At 34.4% G+C, this 18,778-nt stretch overlaps 1 protein-coding gene across 1 annotated transcript; it reads right to left on the bottom strand.

The window, feature by feature from the left end:
* Positions 1–5,651: 5,651 nt before the first annotated feature.
* Positions 5,652–7,799, bottom strand: LOC145045143 (uncharacterized). Its single transcript, XM_078993484.1, has 9 exons — positions 7,561–7,799; positions 7,109–7,190; positions 6,899–6,973; positions 6,786–6,822; positions 6,584–6,667; positions 6,417–6,477; positions 6,207–6,313; positions 6,045–6,110; positions 5,652–5,965 (listed from the first exon to the last, which is right to left on the bottom strand). Exons 1-9 carry the CDS (start codon positions 7,640–7,642, stop codon positions 5,876–5,878), a joined length of 684 nt encoding a protein of 227 aa, XP_078849610.1. The 5' UTR covers positions 7,643–7,799; the 3' UTR covers positions 5,652–5,875.
* Between the last annotated feature and the right edge of the window lie 10,979 nt (positions 7,800–18,778).

Here is an 18,778-nt window from a genome sequence, read left to right as displayed (position 1 = left end):
AAGATCGTATGCGAGAGTTATGAATTTCTGAAGTTCGAGGCACGCATCCCAAAAAGGGAATGCCCCGCGTTCAATTGGGTAACGCCCTGCGTTCAATATTTGGCTCCGGAGTGGCCACATCGATGTTTACTCAGCGGATAAGGGATAGGATCGGAACCCTGCTCCTACGCACCGAGTTCGAAGGGAACACCTAGCGTTCGGGGAATGCCCTGCGTTCGCGGCAGACTTCAGGACTATAAATAGAACATGAAGGCAGCCGAGTTTGGTTGTCAAATTTCTTTTCTCTCTCCCATTTTACCTTGTTTTGCATGCAAGTTATACCCTGAATCCCCGGTATCATCCCGAGACCCGAAACAAGTCCCGAAGCCCCGAAGATCCCGAGAAACAGAGTTTCCGAGTCGAAGCTCTGCCCACAAAAAGCCTGGTGTTTCTGAAGATCTCCCGGTTTTATCGAAGAATTGCTACTTAAAGAGTCGTAGTGTTATCCGATAATCATCTTATCAAGTGAGTGTATATTCCCTTTTTTCTAACACATAGATATGAATTATCTACTCAAGAATACGTGTTACGTGTGTATAAATATACATGTATATATATGTTATCTGTTTATTTGGAATGTGTATTGAATGAGTATCTTATCAATTTTAAAGTTGCATATGAATGCATATGTATGTTGTTATCTACAAAAATGTTGGGTAGAACTTGGGTAGATAGTTGATGTGTGATAAACTGATGAGAGGCCTCAATATGATTGTGATCTAGTTGTCCAGCAGAATATGGATGACGACCACGAATTTTTCTAGACAGTTCAGTGGAATGCTGACAGACTCATAATGTAACGCCCAGGTTTCAGGGCTAAGCATTTTTGACAATGTAATAGTATAGGTCAACTATTGTAACTCTTTTTGAAGTAATAAAGATGAAATATTTGAGTATTATGTGAATTATGTGTATTTATGTGCTTATTATTTAATTATAAATATATAATTAATAAAGAATAAAAATAAGCATCAAAATTAAAGTATGAGATAAGCCCTATATCTTTATATAAAGTTGTAGTGGTCGAAAAAAGGATTCCGGGGATATAGAGAACGCCAAAATCCGAGTTATAACGAAGAAGTTATGGTTCGCCGAAGTTTTACGGCAAAATCGACACGGCACCGGGAGACGTAAATAGTGAATTTACGATGAAGGAATTTTTAGCCTTAGTGATCTAAACCAAAGTTGTAGTATATGTTAAACCGATAACATCCATAAAAAGAACACCCAAATCTGACTTTGTATGAGGAAGTTATGATTTTTCTAAGATTCGGTTTAGCAGTGCACGACCCGAAACTTGAATTTTAGTTCGAGTGGTTTTTGGCTTACGCGACCTAAATGAGAGTTGAAGATCTCATTAATAGGAAATCAACGGTAAAAAGACATATGAAAACAGAGTCCGTATGTAGAAGTTATGAATTTTACGCGGACGTTTAACAGTATAATCTCATTGTACTGTTAAATTTAAGATCGGTAGAGAATTAGCTAATGGAGTCAAAATGAAAGTTGTAGATCTTATTATTACCTACGCGTGGATATAAATAACGTCAAAAACGAAGGTTGTATGTGAAAGTTACGAATTTTAGAAGTCGTAAGTGTGTTGTGCGAAAATAGGTGATGTGGCACAATCTTGGCCATTGCTTCTTCCCCAAAGCTTGCCAGCAGATAGTGACATGTGGCACCAAGTTCAGCCAGATTTCAGCCTATAAATACCACCTCTCCCAACCTCATTTTCTTCACATCTTTCCCATTCTTTCTTCTCTTTACTCTCTCTCTCTCTCTCTAGAACTTCTCTCTAGCCCCGAAACCCCCCGAAAAGCCTAGGGAACCTCCCTAGCACGAGGCGGAATCCCCGGAGTGCTCGACGGCTCCGAGAAGAAGAGCTTTTCGGTTCGGAAACACTGTTCCAAGCAAAGCCTGTTTTTTTTATAAAAACCCGCTGTAAGTGAGCTACGCCTACGCTATTTTTAATATAACTTTTATTTAATTATAATAACGTTATTAGGAACTTATAATAAATACTTGGGATATTATTATGGGTTATATAAGTATTTTTTTAACGCTTATATAATAGTAATAATAGTTAGACTATTAATTAGTCTCGGCGAATAATAGACTAAACTCTAGTGGTAATAATACTAGGTTTCGTCGAAGGAAATTATTTTTAAGAAGCGAAGCGCTATCTGAGTTCGGAATCACCACATTTTCAGGTGAGTGCATAGTTACTTTCATCTAACACATAAATATGAAATATTTTATATATTACGTGTTATGTGTGCATATTATCTGTATACTTGTTATCTATATTGGATGAATGTTTTTATACAAATTTTAAATGATTTAAACTGTATATGTGTTTTATATCTATAAAAATGTTGGGGTAAAACATGGGTAGATGTAATAAGACGATGTGTGATAAAATGATGAGAGGCTTCGATGTTGTTGTTGATCCAGTCATCTAGCGGAGTATAGATGACGACCACGGACTCTTCTATACAGTCCAGTGGAATGCTGGCAGGCTCGCAACCTGTAGGTGTTTGTGAACGACGTGTTCACTGGTGTACTCCATCCCCCTCATGGTTGCCTCTAGGATATTTATTGCAGAGGAACCCACTTAGCAGTAGTGTCCATCCCAATGATGATCCTTAGGATAGGCCCCTTATGATAGGTGTTTAGGGTCGTAATGTGAGGATAACGGGAACGGGTAATCGGGTTATTGTTGGTCGATGAAATTAATAGACTTATTTATTGGGGGTTGAAAACCCACCCTGTGTGTGCTCACCAGACTCCCAAGCCTGGCCCACTCAGTTTTATGTATTACAGGTAGTGGCAATCGAGCATAGTTGTGATGTGTTGGGATGAGGGATTACGGATATAGGCCTGTAGATATGAACTAATGTAGTAAGGCTTATATTGTATTGTTTATACTTATGTATTGTATCGAACATGACATCCCGAGTCTTTTAATGAAATACATTTCTAAGGAAATGCTTTTGATAACTCTTTATCATATTATTGTTTTGGGACAAATTCTGCAACTCTTTTATTAAAAGGTTACTCTGATTTTGAAATAAAGTATAAACAAAATCAATCTTTTCTGGCCGTGATTTTGGGGATGTCACACATAACCTGTAGGTGTAGTGAACTTGGGTGTTCATTTGTTGTATTCTATCCCCCTCATGGTTGCCTTAGGACATTCATTGCTGAGGAATCCCCTTTGCAGTATTGTCCGTCCCGATAAAAATTCCTAGACTAGGTCCCTCATGATAGTTATTATTTTAAGGACGTAAAGTGAGGATAACGGGAATGGGTAATCGAGTTATTGTTGGTTGGTGAAATTAAATATAATTATTTATTATGGGTTGAAAACCCTATATGCTCACCAGGCTCCCAAGTCTGACCAACTTAGTTTTTTGTATTACAGGTAGTGGCGCGAGAGCATAAGTTGGAGAACTTGTGAAGATGTTTTTGTTTATAGACCAATATTCAATTGTATGTAACTGTGTAAGGTCTATGTTTTATTGTTTATGCTTTTGTGTCTGTATCGGAACATGACATCCCGAGTTTTGATAAATAATGAAAATACATTTCTTTAAGAAATGCTTTGACAAACCTTATTTTATCATGTATTGTTTTGGGGATAAATTCCGCAACTCTTTTAAATCAATGGATTTACTCTGAAATTATTTTAAAAAGCATAAATTAAACCGGTCTTTTCTGACCGTGATTTTGGGGATGTCACTATATATATATATATATATATATATATATATATATATATATATATATATATATATATATATATATATATATATATATATATATATATATATATATATATATATATATATATATAGAAAAGTGAATATGTGGTTGTCATATACCTAAGTTTAGGTATAGAACCTTTTAAACAATGTAGTTTTAAATAAAACAAATCCAATTTCATTTAATCATAATTTTGTTTTAATAGAATACCATTGAATTAAGTTCAATTATAGAATGAAAAAGATCAATTATATATATTTTTATTACGAATAATTATTGAAGTTTATAGAGAAAATAAAAAACCAATAATTTTTAACAAATATAACTCAAACGTTTTGTCTTTCAGTTGAAAAACTATATCCAATGATTTTGTGAAAAGTTTGACTGATTTATAACATGTTCTTCTTTAATCTTTTATTCTATTAGTTTTCATTTAGAATTTTATAAGGTTGCTTAAATGGTCACAATTTTTAATGTTTTAAATTCTTAGACACAATGAAGAAAAAGAACATATATTTGTTCGACTTAATAAGTTACATGATTAAAGAAGAATAGTAAAAGAGATGTCATCATTAGTTTAGATATAAATAAATCAAAACTACATTGTTTAAAGGGTTCTATATATAAGCTTAGGTAAATGACAGCCACATATTTCCTCAGCCACATAACAATATGTACAAACCCTATCATCTAGTCTAATAGAGGATACAAGAAAGATGGTAGAGAGATTTGATTGTATTTAGTTAAAACTATTTAGTTTTTGATGGTTCTATACCTAATATTAGGTACATAACAGCCACATATTCCCTAAGCTATATATATATATATATATATATATATATATATATATATATATATATATATATAATATATATATATATATATATATATATATATATATATATATATATATATATAAATAACACAAAAGACATTAAGTTTAGACAAAAATTCTAATTTGACACTGTATTTTCCAATTTTTACAATTCTGACCACTTGACTGGTCAACCAATTACCTGCTGATGGGGCATGATGATGTGTTAGTTTTGCTGATGTGGCATGTTGACATGTCAAAATTGATTTTTTTTCCCAAAAAAGACAGTAAGTTTTTTTTTTTTACAGTAAATTTAATTTTTTTTCTTTCAATTTTGATACTCTATTTTTTTTTGTTCCAAATCGAATATCATTTTTTTCAATTTTGTTCAATGTTGACTATTTTCCATTTGAAAACGTATGTGTATATATATATATATATATATATATATATATATATATATATATATATATATATATATATATATATATTCTTATTACATTTTAATCTGTATAAATACATTTTCTTCGTTTTAAACCCATGTTTTTTATTTAAATATAAGGGTTTTTTTTTTTTTTTTTTTTTTAAATATGCATTAGTTATATCATAAAAACTAAACTAATCATAAGCTTCGAATAAGATATAAAAATTTCACAGGTAGCAAACCTAGCATCTGGTTCTTGATCGACTACACGCATCCAAACCTTCAAACACATTTTAAAGTTGGGTATTTAATATAAAATATTGTTTTATATAACTAATACATATTTATACATAAAATTATGGTTTGAATGTAAAATTAAAAAAAAAAAAAAAAAAGAACCTTATATTTATAAAAAAAAAATGATTTTTAAATAAAAAAAATATATTTATATGGTTTCAAATGAAAAATTATCAACATCTAATAAAATTAGAAAATTATCAAAATTTAATAATATCAGAAAAAATGATGTTCAGCTATAAAGCACCTCAAGTTGGACAGTAGAGAGTCATATGAACTAGTATGAACCCCATTAATCAAAACATACAAATATTGTAAAATAATCTTGTAACTTATTTTGCATTCTCAAAAACAATGATTTGTTTTCAACTGAAAAACAGAAAATAATTACAAAATTTAATCACTCTCTATACGCTATTACATTATGTCTTCATCCATTCACAATAAATACAAGCCATTGAAAAGCATCCAATAGAAATTGTTCAAAAGCAACAATAAACAAAAATGAAGTTGAAGCAATACGTGATTAATCTCAACTATTTCGATCTCATCCACTCCACAAAGTTGTCCAGAATGAGTGGCCAAGCAAGTTCCGCATCATAATTCCCAAAATCTGGGAAACTTATCTGTAAACCAGAAAATTACAAGATTAATTACAATTACAATGTTCTAATAAGAAAATGAAAAACAAAAATATTTCAGTACCTCATTGCAAAATCTGTAGAAACCCATCCACTGATCCATGTTTATAACCTTGTAATCGCTTTGTATCTGCATATTTGAAATGTTATAAATAGCATATAACTCAAATGGATCATTTAATTTAAAAGGAATAAAGGGAAGAAAAGAAAAAAGCACTCAACTGACCCTTAGATATTGAACAAATGAATCCACCTGTGGTGGGAATACTGATCCCAAAACAAGCTCCAGTAACTGACATATGCTCTCGATATCTATCGTCTTCTGCTTCTCCTCTGCATATAATATAAATATAAATAAAAAGTTAAAAACTAATTCCTGATGAAAAATCTAAAACCCAAAAATACCAGTTTTAAAGCTGCCAGGAATTATTCGAACCTGTCAGGCAATATTGGAACGCATAGGAATAGAAATTCACATGATTTGATGGCCTTTGAACCTTTAAATAATAACAATATAGGGTATTTTAGTCATACATTTTTATTCTTTGAAAGATTTACAAAACCAAAAATAGAAATTCACATGATTTGTGTTGTATTGTATACCTCCTTCTCCAGATCAGGAAGTGCCTTTTTCAATTTATTTAGAGTATCAACCCGCAATGCTTTGAAGCCTCTTCGCCATTCCTCCTATAATAAAGATTAGGAACCCATTTTTTGAGTAATGATATTTTCCTTATTTTATTTATTATTAATAAAATTTTACTGGATCTTGTTAGTCTTAGTAAAAAATGCAATTCTTTCTTACCAGAGTGAAATACCCCTGCTTTTCAGATTGCATTTTCCTGAAGGTTTAATAGACCAATCAGTGTAATGTGATGAATTTAAGTGAAAAAAATAAAGGGTAGAAATGGAATTTACCAAGCCAGCATTAATATCCGGACATCTGTGTGATCAATTTCAAGATCGGAACATAAATGCTCAATTCCTTCAGGGCTGTTCAGAAACATATATATATATATATATATATATATATATATATATATATATATATATATATATGTAAGTGTTATAGATGTAGCAAAACCCAAACTGTAAACTAAAGAAAAAAATCTAATGGATTGCACTTACTCAATAATACCAGATGAGTTTTTAGCATATGAATGATATAGCTGATCTATGAATTCAAACTCCTTTGTAGCAGTCCTACCACCTGAAAATAAATAAATAGTAATAATAAAGATCAAAAGGCACTACACAAGAACAAGAACTAGAAAAAATAGTGATAAGTTATACAGCAATACATTAATTGTTAGCCTAGAAATTGATCCATGATCATATAAACTTCTTCATTAGTTCAAAACGTGTTTGCAGCTGTGAACGACAAGGAACTGAATAAGATTGGCTCAATTATAATCGATATCACTTCAAAGTAATAGTAATTGCATAGATTATATTTGACACGTACAAATAAGGTTTCATTAAAGAAAACAGCAGCATGCGCCTGAAACTCAGGCGAATCGATTTAAACCACAAAAAAGTTAATGAGCAATTGAACTAGAAATAGATAATTGAAGGAATACCGGAACGGAATTGATCGATGGCTGACGAATTTGAGGATGACGTTGAATTAGACGGACCTTTCTTTGTTGGAGTACGACGCATCTTGAATCTTTATAATCCAAATTAGGGATAAAAGCAGCAGGCACCGAGGACGATGCAGATTGCACGAACTCCGAGAGCCGTCACGAATGGTGGACGACTCTTTCAGAGGAGCAGAAAGAGAAAGAGGGAAGCAATCTCAACTTCTGAAATCTGAACTCATCTGCGAACACGGGTGGATGTGATGTGATGTGGAACGGTTTAATAGTTCGATACGGTTTGTTATATTGTATAGATAAGTCAATTTTTTTCAAAATCTGTATATCTTTACTACTTATAAAAAAGAAATTTAACTATTTCTATAAATAGATTGAATATAATAATATTATTTTTTTAAGACGTACAAACGATTAAGCTAATATTACAAACAACCATTAATAAAATAATATTAAATTTTAAATTTGTTTTGATTCCTTATATTTCTCAGCAAAATCCTAATTTCATGGTCATTCAAAATTTAAAACCTTTTCATCCTAATACGCTTCAACAAATATCCTTTAAATGTTGCATTTGCAGCTGATTAAAATATCTCATAGCAGACGTGTGTTTGTTCTCTCCACCTTATAAACCCTGCTATAAATCCCACTGCCATGAAGTATTTCCCTTATAAACCCTAATCGTTTTTCTCCCTCTCTTAGACGAAGACAATGTGTTTTTTTTAAGAAAAAAAGTTTGAAAATATTCCAATTTCTCAAAAAAATTTACCCCAAATGCGAAACTGGGTAAAATTTTCCATTTTGCGAAGACTACAGGGATGCGAAATGAAAATTCTGCACTTTTGTCTTTTTATGACCCCATTTTGCGAAGTTGGACCACTTATATTATTTCTTGAAAAGATCAGGTGCCAAATGCGAAACTCTAAGCTTTCTTCCCCAATTCGCATTTATACATTAAAAACTTCGCATTTTCATTCAAATTCTTCGCATCTTGCATCCATCCGTCTTTGAGTTCATTCGCATTTCATCGCATTAACTGAGAAATTAATCAGTTGTCTCATATTCGCATTTCAGTTGTTTGAGAAACCCAGATACGAACCCAAATGCGAAACCCACTGATTTCAAATGCGAACCAACCAAAAATCATCAACCACGTACTTGTGTCACCAAATGCGAACTGAATATCACCATTAAATTCTCCTCGCATTCCATAGATGCGAACACAATCCAGATCTCCGACTCCAAGCTTGCGAAATCAAAATCAATTAACCTCAAACAAATCGTGAACTTCTTATGCGAACTGTTTTGACCCACAAAACCAAATGCGAACTCAATTGATGTCATATGCGAACTGATTTCATAGATGCGAACACAATTGATTTCATATGCGAATCCACATCCATCGATATGAAACCAATACCAGTTACAAGCAATTAGTAGCAACAACCATCGATCCTCTAATTTTCAATTACTCAGCCTTCGCTTTTCATACAACCCGTCGACCCTGAAAAATCGATAAACACCAAATGTCTCATTTTTAGATCGATTTTCTGATTAAATGTCATATTTGAAGAATGATCGATTTTCTGATTAAATGACCCCATTTTGCGAAGTTGGACCACTTATATTATTTCTTGAAAAGATCAGGTGCCAAATGCGAAACTCTAAGCTTTCTTCCCCAATTCGCATTTATACATTAAAAACTTCGCATTTTCATTCAAATTCTTCGCATCTTGCATCCATCCGTCTTTGAGTTCATTCGCATTTCATCGCATTAACTGAGAAATTAATCAGTTGTCTCATATTCGCATTTCAGTTGTTTGAGAAACCCAGATACGAAGCCAAATGCGAAACCCACTAATTTCAAATGCGAACCAACCAAAAATCATCAACCACGTACTTGTGTCACCAAATACGAACTGAATATCACCATTAAATTCTCCTCGCATTCTATAGATGCGAACACAATCCAGATCTCCGACTCCAAGCTTGCGAAATCAAAATCAATTAACCTCAAACAAATCGTGAACTTCTTATGCGAACTGTTTTGACCCACAAAACCAAATGCGAACTCAATTGTTGTCATATGCGAACTGATTTCATAGATGCGAACACAATTGATTTCATATGCGAATCCACATCCATCGATATGAAACCAATACCAGTTACAAGCAATTAGTAGCAACCATCGATCCTCTAATGAGGAAACAGTTTCCTATTCGATTGTGCTTTGCAATGACAATCAATAAAGCTCAGGGACAAACAATTCCATATGTAGGTATCTATCTTCCAGAACCAGTATTCTCGCATGGACAACTTTATGTTGCATTGTCCAGAGGGGTTTCACGTTGCAATACAAAAGTATTAGTAAAGCCTAACGAAAATTCAAAAGGTGATGGGGTTTATACAGCAAATGTGGTGTATAAAGAAGTATTGCACGATTAATATTTTGTGTCGTCTTGACTGGTTGCTTTTTATTGGTTATTTGATGCATGATGTAACAAATAACACCATAGTTTGATTATATTGTCTTCAACATGTACTTTTTTTTAACATAACAATTTTGTAATGGAAACATATCACCGAAAGAACTCACGTGCCCCGCCGCTTTGCGCGGGTAGACGGCTAGTATCTTATGAAATATACTATTCTTTTAATATATCTTGTTATTTCTATATTTATTTGTCTATATATATATATATATATATATATATATATATATATATCAATAATTTTTAATTTGTAATATATATTTAAGATAAATTACTTTTACATGATCACAATTCGTCATGATAAATATATCTCAGACATTTAAAATAAATCTAATAGATATATATCAATCATCTAATAAATACAGTTCTTCATCATTTAAGATAAATATATCTTAACGAGCAAAACTACAACAAATAACTGATCTAATTAGCAATGTTCAATTAAGAGATGAATCTGACCAAAGGAAATGTGATGGAAATGCTTCTGGTATTTTCGTAGTCGGTACTCTTAGACTATATGGTATGAGTACATAAAATGGCGTTATGGTTGATGTGGAGGGGTCTCAATGGCATCACAATGAGATGAACATCCCCCCCCCCCCCCCCCGCGTAGAGTTGGTACACAAAGTTGTGGTGTGATCAACTATCTTTTCAGACTGAGAGGTTAGTTTTCCTTATTTTGCTTGTGAGTCGAAGGTACTAATGTCCGCCCACTAGATTGTGTATCCTTGTATATATGATGTTGATATATTGTAGTGATATGTTAGATGTGTCCTGGTTTATAGGATGTTGGTATGCGGTCGTGATCTGTAGATCTGTCTGTTTTTCTATTGACTGGTTATATGACTATCTATTGTTGGATATATGTTATTTGTTAGATATATGTCGACATGGTATGGTGGGTTTGAGACTGTATTGCTTTGTGCAATCAGTCAACTGACCAGGGCATTCCAACTGGAAGGTTGTGGACCATAGGTAATACAATTAGGTGGTTGTGGACCCGTTATGTATTGGGCAAGCCAACCGAAAGGTTGTGGGCCATGGGTAATCCAACCAGGAGGTTATGGACCCGATATTTTTTTTGTTATATGTTTGTGTGGTGGTATTTTGGGGAACTCACTAAGCTTTGGCTTACAGTTTTAGTTTATTGTTTCCGATACTTCAGATGATCGTATCAAGGCGAAAGCGTGATCGTGCACATCCTTTCAGATTTTATGTTATTTTGATTTTTGGGATACTCTGATTATTGACTATCGCTTTTGAACTAATGATTTGTAAATAATTATGGTTACTGGTGTAACACTCTAAATTTTCAAATAAAATTTTCATTTTTAAAATCACATAAAACCCAATATCATAGTTCTCAAAAACCACAAAATGTATAAGTTGTCAAAACACAAGTCAACAAATGTTTGATAATATCCGAGAATCCCCCAAAACATCATCTCTAACAAGTGTATACAATCAAGTCGACGCCTTCTCGCGATCCTGAGAAGTACCTGAAACACATATCACACAACACGGTAAGCACGAAGCTTAGCGAGTTCCCCAAAATACTACATACACATATAATAAGCCTCTCATGGCTATAGCTCAACATGGATCCTCTGGTCATGCGTCTCGATGAGGACCCTCCGGTCTCACGGCTCGGTGTGGACCCTCCGGTTATATGTCTCAGTGAAGACCCTCCGGTCTCACAGCTCGTGTTGGACCCTCCAGTCCTATATCTCAGTGAAGACCCTCCGGTCTCACAACTCGGTTTGAGCCCTCCGGTCCTAACTCAGTAAGGCACAGAAAAATACAGCATAAATCACAAAGACAAAATGCATAATATCACATAACTCAGTATAAGCACATAGGACCCTCCGGTCGATAACTCAAATAAGACCCAACGGTCACACAGTATTACCACCTAGGTAAGTATAGTGAGAAGACTCACCTCGTAAGTAAGCAAGTAGATCTAGTACCCCACGGACAGTCTAGACTCCGCCTACATATCATAATCATATATAATTAACACTTTATAACCACAACTCTAAAAAGTTAGGCTAACCCCTTCTCTAATTCTTGGAAAGGGTAAAAGACCATTTTACCCCTCCATGGTCTCCATAATTCATGTCTTGACCAAACCCTAAAAGTCAACGGAGGTCAACACTCGAGCCAACAGTCCATGTTGACCCAACTCGTCGAGTGCATCTATGCAACTCGTCAAGTTCCTTCGTTTTCAAGAAGTATCGGGAAAATCCAACTCAACTGTGACATCCCTAAATTCACAGTCATTTTAAAATTTTTATTTATGCTTATTCTAAAATCAGAGTATTCATTTTAAAGAATAATATTGCGGAATTTGTTCCAAGAAAAACATGATAATAATATTATCAAAGCATTTCCTAAGAAATGTATTTTGTTTATATTAAAACTTTGGGATGTCATCGTCAATACAGAAACATAAGCATAAACATACCTTACATTCATTTTACACTAGTGATTTACATCTCCTTTAATCTCTCAGTGTAATGTAACTTCGTATCGACACATGTGATACAAATAAACTGCGTAGGTCAGGTTGGGAAACCTGGTGAGTACATAGGGATTTCAATCCCACAATGTTATACCATATATATATATATATATATATATATATATATATATATATATATATATATATATATATAATTTAGAGCTCACGATATATACAATTTCACATCATATAAGCAATTTCGTCCCACCCCGACGATCCTCATAGCGATACGATCTATACTCTCGGATCTAAAAATTACCGAATTTCCTAATCCATACTCCTAGATCTGAAATTAACCTCTTTACCTAATCCATACCCCCGGATCTAAAATTAACCTCTTTACTTAATCCATACTCCTAGATCTAAAATTAACCTCTTTATCTGATCCATATTTCCAGATCTAAAATTAACCTTTTTACCCGATCCATACACCTGGATCTAAAATTAAATTTTTTACCTAATCCATACTCCTGGATCTGAAATTAACCTCCTTACCTAATCCATACTCCCAGATCGGGTATGTCTGATCCATACTCCTAGATCAATAATTATGCCCATTCCATACTCTCAGACTAGGGACAATTAACTATGTCTAATCAATGCTCTCGGACCAATGACAAATTTAAAGTTCGACTCTGTATATATCTCACTCATTCTCATAAAGAGATACTGCCCAATATTCCTCTTAATTAATTTAGGTTTACTCTATATCCTAAATTATCGTATATTATCAGATATGCTCTTAACACGTATTTCATGCAATATCAAATATTTTACACACCAAAAAACATTAATACATTATTCAATATTTATATTAAAATCATGTTCATGAAAGGGACTATGCACTCACTTATAAAAGTGATGATTCCAAACTTGGGCAGCGCTTCACTTCTAATGTTTCTATTTTCCTTCGACGAAACCTAACATTATTATTGCTAAGTTTTAGTCTAATATTTATTGCGACTAATTATTAGTCTAGATTCATCATTAACTCAAAGTCTACTTTCATGATCTATCAAGTAAGGAACAACCAGGTATGATCATATCGGAGGTAAGGTCCATTTGGTATACGAAGTATACTATTTGGAAATCCACTTTAAACACCTCACTAAATCACTGCCTTCATCCTGGTAAGTAGATCAATCAGTATAACGACCTGGAATCACTGATAACGATAATGAACTTAAACATAATTTATACTTAAAGTAGGGTAAGCATAACTCACTTATAACGGATTTTTCTCAAAACCGGGCTTCTCTGAATCAAAGTTTCTTCACCGAAAGCTCTTCTTCTCGGATCCTTCGGGCGCTTTAGGGCTTTCCTCTAGTGCCTTGAGGCAACTAGGGCTTTAGGAGGGTTTTTGGGAGATAGAGTGAGTGAGAGAGTGAGAGAGAGAGAGAGAGAGAGAGAGAGAGAGAGAAAAGTGGGTTTTGGTGTGAAGAATGAAGGCACTTTCGCTTTGTATTTATAGGTTGAAATACAGATGAACTCATCGAGTAAGGCCTTCAACTTGTCGATTTGGGTGCCACATGTCACCATTTGGTGGCAAGACTTGGGGAGAAAGCAATGGCTCAGATTGCGCCACGTCACCCCCTTCGCAGCAGCACACTCCTAACTTCTAAACCCCATAACTTTCACATACCAGCTCCATTTTTTATTTTCTTTATATCCACGCGTAGGTATTGACAAGATCTACAACTCTCCTTTTGGCCGATTTTAAATTTAACAATATGAGAAGATTCTACTGTTAAATAACCGTGTAGAATTCATAACTTCTACATACGGACTCCGTTTTCTTCTGTCTTTTTTTTTTTTTTTATCATTGAGCTCTTATTAATAAGATATTCAATTCTCATTTAGGTTGCGTTGGCCAAAAATTGATCGATCTAAATTTCGAATTTCAGGTTGTGCACTGCTATGCCAAATCTTAGAAAAATCATAACTTCCTCAAACGAAGTTAGATTTGGGGGCGCTTTTTATGTATATTCTCGGCTTAACATATACTAAAACTTTCATTTATATCTCGAAGGCTAAAAAGTAGTTTATCAAAAAATCACATTTTACGATTCCCGATGTCGTGCCGGTTTTTCCGTAAAACTTCGACAGGTCATAACTTCTTCGTTATAACTCGGATTTTGGCATTCTTTATATGTATGGAACCCTTGTGACATATAATATAACTTGGTTAAGATTATTTATTCTAAATAATCTTCTATTAAAAAATCATTTTTGACACTTATTGTCTCTAAATTGACTAGCCCGAATCTACAGGCGTTACAATTATCTCCCCCTTAGGATGATTACGTCCCGTAATCATCAACGAAATAGGGTTTGTATAATGACTCCACACGTTATCTCTTCATCATTGGTGATAATCGATACTTCTATGTTCCTTTAAATTAATATCTAACTCTTTGACTTCTTTAACTGCAGGCGGTGCTCGATGTCGAACTCGCTCTCTACCTCATGTTAGACTTTCAATCATGACCTTCAAGACACAATCTTGATCCTTATTGGAGTCTCCTTCTTCTTCTTAACAAAATTGAGATAAGTTCTTTGATTACCACAATGGACCGATGGGTCACATTCTAATGACCTCTCATCGTATGATGCAATGCTTAGAGTCGGGTCTTTTTAGAGTCAAATTCTAGACTTGAAGACGACTTCCTTCATGCTCTAATATTATATAATCACATTCTAACATGTAGCACTTCTAGCTGCAAGCTCTTACAATGATCGTGATACTTCTATTGATCGTTTTGATTATCTTTCATTTCAACTGTCTGGCTTAAGTCAGATGCTACATTGAACTTGTTTCTCTGAACCAGGTAACATACTTATCTTAATCAGACTTAATTTCACAAGATCACTAGGGTCGGAATAATGATCATCTTCTTAATCATTACTGAAACGATAGTAACGACAAACATGAACAAAACAGAACCAACTACTAGTGCCTTGGTAACCTTGTGACTTTCCCTGATCCAAGAGTGAGTCATATGCTTCCGGTAGTATAGGCGTCTACTACCATTCACACCTACTCATACTCATCCAAAGTATTGTCTCGTAGTTTTTCCAAGTTATTATCACAAAAAAAAATTAGCACATACAAAATGTTTCCAAACAATCATAAAATTTTCCTACACTCTACTAGGACTTCTTTTATGCGTATCTTCATCATCAATTCTGTTTCAACTCGGTTGGTGGTGGAAATGTCAGGCGATGGGATAACTTCATGGATTATACCAAAAATCTTTCTTTCTTCTAATCGACAGTGTACATCTCCCGTACTAGACATATTATTTATTAGACACATTCTAAAGGCAAAATATCACTCTTACGATATCTTCTGATATGCATCATTCACAATCGTAAGCCTTCTCATTTCCTCCATTTACTCAATTCACTACGAGTCTTCACCATGATGTTCTGCACACCAAAGCAGTCGTTACCGAAACGATGGTAACGACAGACATGAACAAAACAAAATCAATTACCAGTGCCTTGGTAACCTTGTGACTATCCTTGATCCAAGAGTGAGTTATGTGCTTCCGGTAGTAGAGGCGTCTACTACCATTCACACCTACTCTTACTCGTCCCAAGTATTGTCTCGTAGTTTTTCCAAGTTATTATAAAAAAAATTAACACAATCAAATGTGTCCAAACAATCATAAAAATTTCCTAGACTCTACTAGGACTTCTTCTATGTGTATCTTCAATCATCAATTCTGTTTCAACTCAGCTGGTGGTGGAAATGTACGACGATGGCATAACTTCATGGATTATACCAAAAATATTTATTTTTGCTAATCGAACATGTACTTCTCCCGTACTAGACATATTATTTATTAGACACATTCTAAAGGCAAGATATCACTCTTATGATATCTTTCGATAGGTATCATTCACTATCGTAAGCCTTCTCATTTCCTCCATTTACTCAATTCACTACGAGTCTTCACCATGATCTTCTGCACACCAAAGCAGTTGTTTTGTGTATCGAGACAATAATATAGATAGAGGAAGGTTTAGATGGGTATTTATAGGCTGAAATATTGTTGAACTCGTCGAGTAGGGCCTCCAACTCATCGAGTAAAGTGGCACATGTCACCATCTAGTGTGAAGACTTGGGGAGAAAGCAATGGCTCAGATCGCACCACGTCACCCCCTTCGTAATAGCACATCCCTGACTTCTAAACCCCGTAACGTTCGTATACGAGCTCCGTTTCTAACATTCTTTATATCCACGTGTAGATATTGACAATATCTACAACACTCTTTTTGACTCCGTCAGCTAATTCTCAGCCGATTTTAAATTTAACTGTATGAGAAGATTACACTATTAAATGACCGTGTAGAATTCATAACTTCTACATATGAACTTCGTTTTCGTTTGTCTTTTTATCATTGACCTCTTATTAATGAGATCTTCAATTTTCTTTTTTGGTTGTGTAGAAAAACTATAGAACCAGTTCATCGATTGGACCATCTGCAAGTTGTTTAGCTTCCGGAAGAATGAAGTTGATTTTTGCAATAAGTCTTCAGTTCCGTTTAGGTGTGCCAGCTTATAGTTGCATCTGCAACACTCCACGACATAGTCCTCGAGGAAGCTCAGAGCAGTATGGTAAGCACCCATACTGATATCATCTTTTTTAATTCCTCGGAAGTAAGTAGCCAATATGAGAATGTCATTAGGATTCATCAAAGGGAAATCAGCATCAGTGATGGTCCGGGGTGCTGCTTTGTTCTGGAGAATGTGAAATCGAAATAATGGACATTTGAGTTTGAACTTTACTAGAATCTTTCTTCCAAACCCATCGACTTTGGTAATTCTCTTCCTCGTCCATACTTCCTTAAGAGGTTGTGCATTCTTGGAAAGTCTCTTCCTCATCACAATTGGTGTCAGAGCTTGAGTGGTTGTCCTTTGAGTCCATAAGATCAGATTATCATTGATTTGAAATTACCTTGGTATTTCAATCATTTCTATGTTCAGAATAAAAGTTCTTCTATATACCACTTTTTCTCAAGATATCTTAACTTCAATGGATGTTTCTAATCCTCAAAAAATGAATTCAATGCAAATAGCAAATAGCATGGATTGCCCTACTCGTGGCCCATTGCTAGTTGTTGAAGAATATGATCATTGGAAAGTAAGAATGGAGAGATTTTTACTTGGAAAAGAAAAATGTGAATCTATCTGGAGATCTGTTAAAGAAGGCCCACATGTTCCAGTTCGAATAATTGTAAGAGATGTTGCTACTCAGCTTATGGGTCAAGATGAAACTCGTCCAGCTCCTCTAACATCTGATGATCTTGAAAAGTTGCATGTTGATCAAGTCGCCTTCTCTGAAATGGTGTTTGCTATTCATACTTCACTTTTTTAGCACATCAAACTACGCAAGTTTGCTAAAGAGATCTGGGACACACTCCAAGATCTGTTTGAAGGGTCAGAGAATATGAAAGACAAACAGTTGACTTCGGTTGTAAATGAGTTCGACACATTCACTACCACTCCTGGTGAACTTGTTACCTCAGCTTCAAACAAATACCGAATTGTTGTCAACAACATGATAGCTCATGGAATAGTCCGAACTCCTCTTGAGTACAACCTCAAGTCATCAACAGTCTTGGAAAGTGATCGGGAAATGTGAAGTCTCGAATTCAAAATAATGGATCTCTGAAAAAGCTCAAGCTCTATCAACTTTTTGATAAGCTTCAAGTTCATGAATCAAACGTTGCTCAAACTTTAAGAGAACTCTCCGGAGGTCCCCTTGCCTTAGTCAGGTCCTATGACCTTCCTCAAACCTCCAACCCAAGCACTTCGGACCCTGTCACTACTGTTGTTCCTTTCACTTCTTTCGTACTTCCCTCACTCCATGCTGCTTCGGTTCATACCAATTCCAACTATCCTCCTATGCAAATCTTGAATCTTTATGAGACAGACTCATAACTTCAATTCCAACAAGAATTTGCTTTTCTCTCGTTGAAGTATAATCGTCCTTTCAACAAAACCTACAACCTCTTCCAAAATTCTCAACAAAATAACCGCTTTCAAATTCCTCACCAAGACAATCCTCAACCTTTCAACAAACCTTTCGAAAATCCTCCTGCTTACAAGCCAAATCTTCCATATCAGGATCACACTTTGGAACATCCAAAGATTCTGAAATCTGAAAAACCAAAAAATGTG

This window comes from Lactuca saligna, chromosome 5 (genome assembly GCF_052625555.1).
Source record: "Lactuca saligna cultivar CGN05327 chromosome 5, ASM5262555v1, whole genome shotgun sequence".
Taxonomy (NCBI): domain Eukaryota; kingdom Viridiplantae; phylum Streptophyta; class Magnoliopsida; order Asterales; family Asteraceae; genus Lactuca; species Lactuca saligna.
This window is presented reverse-complemented; position numbering and strand designations above follow the sequence as displayed.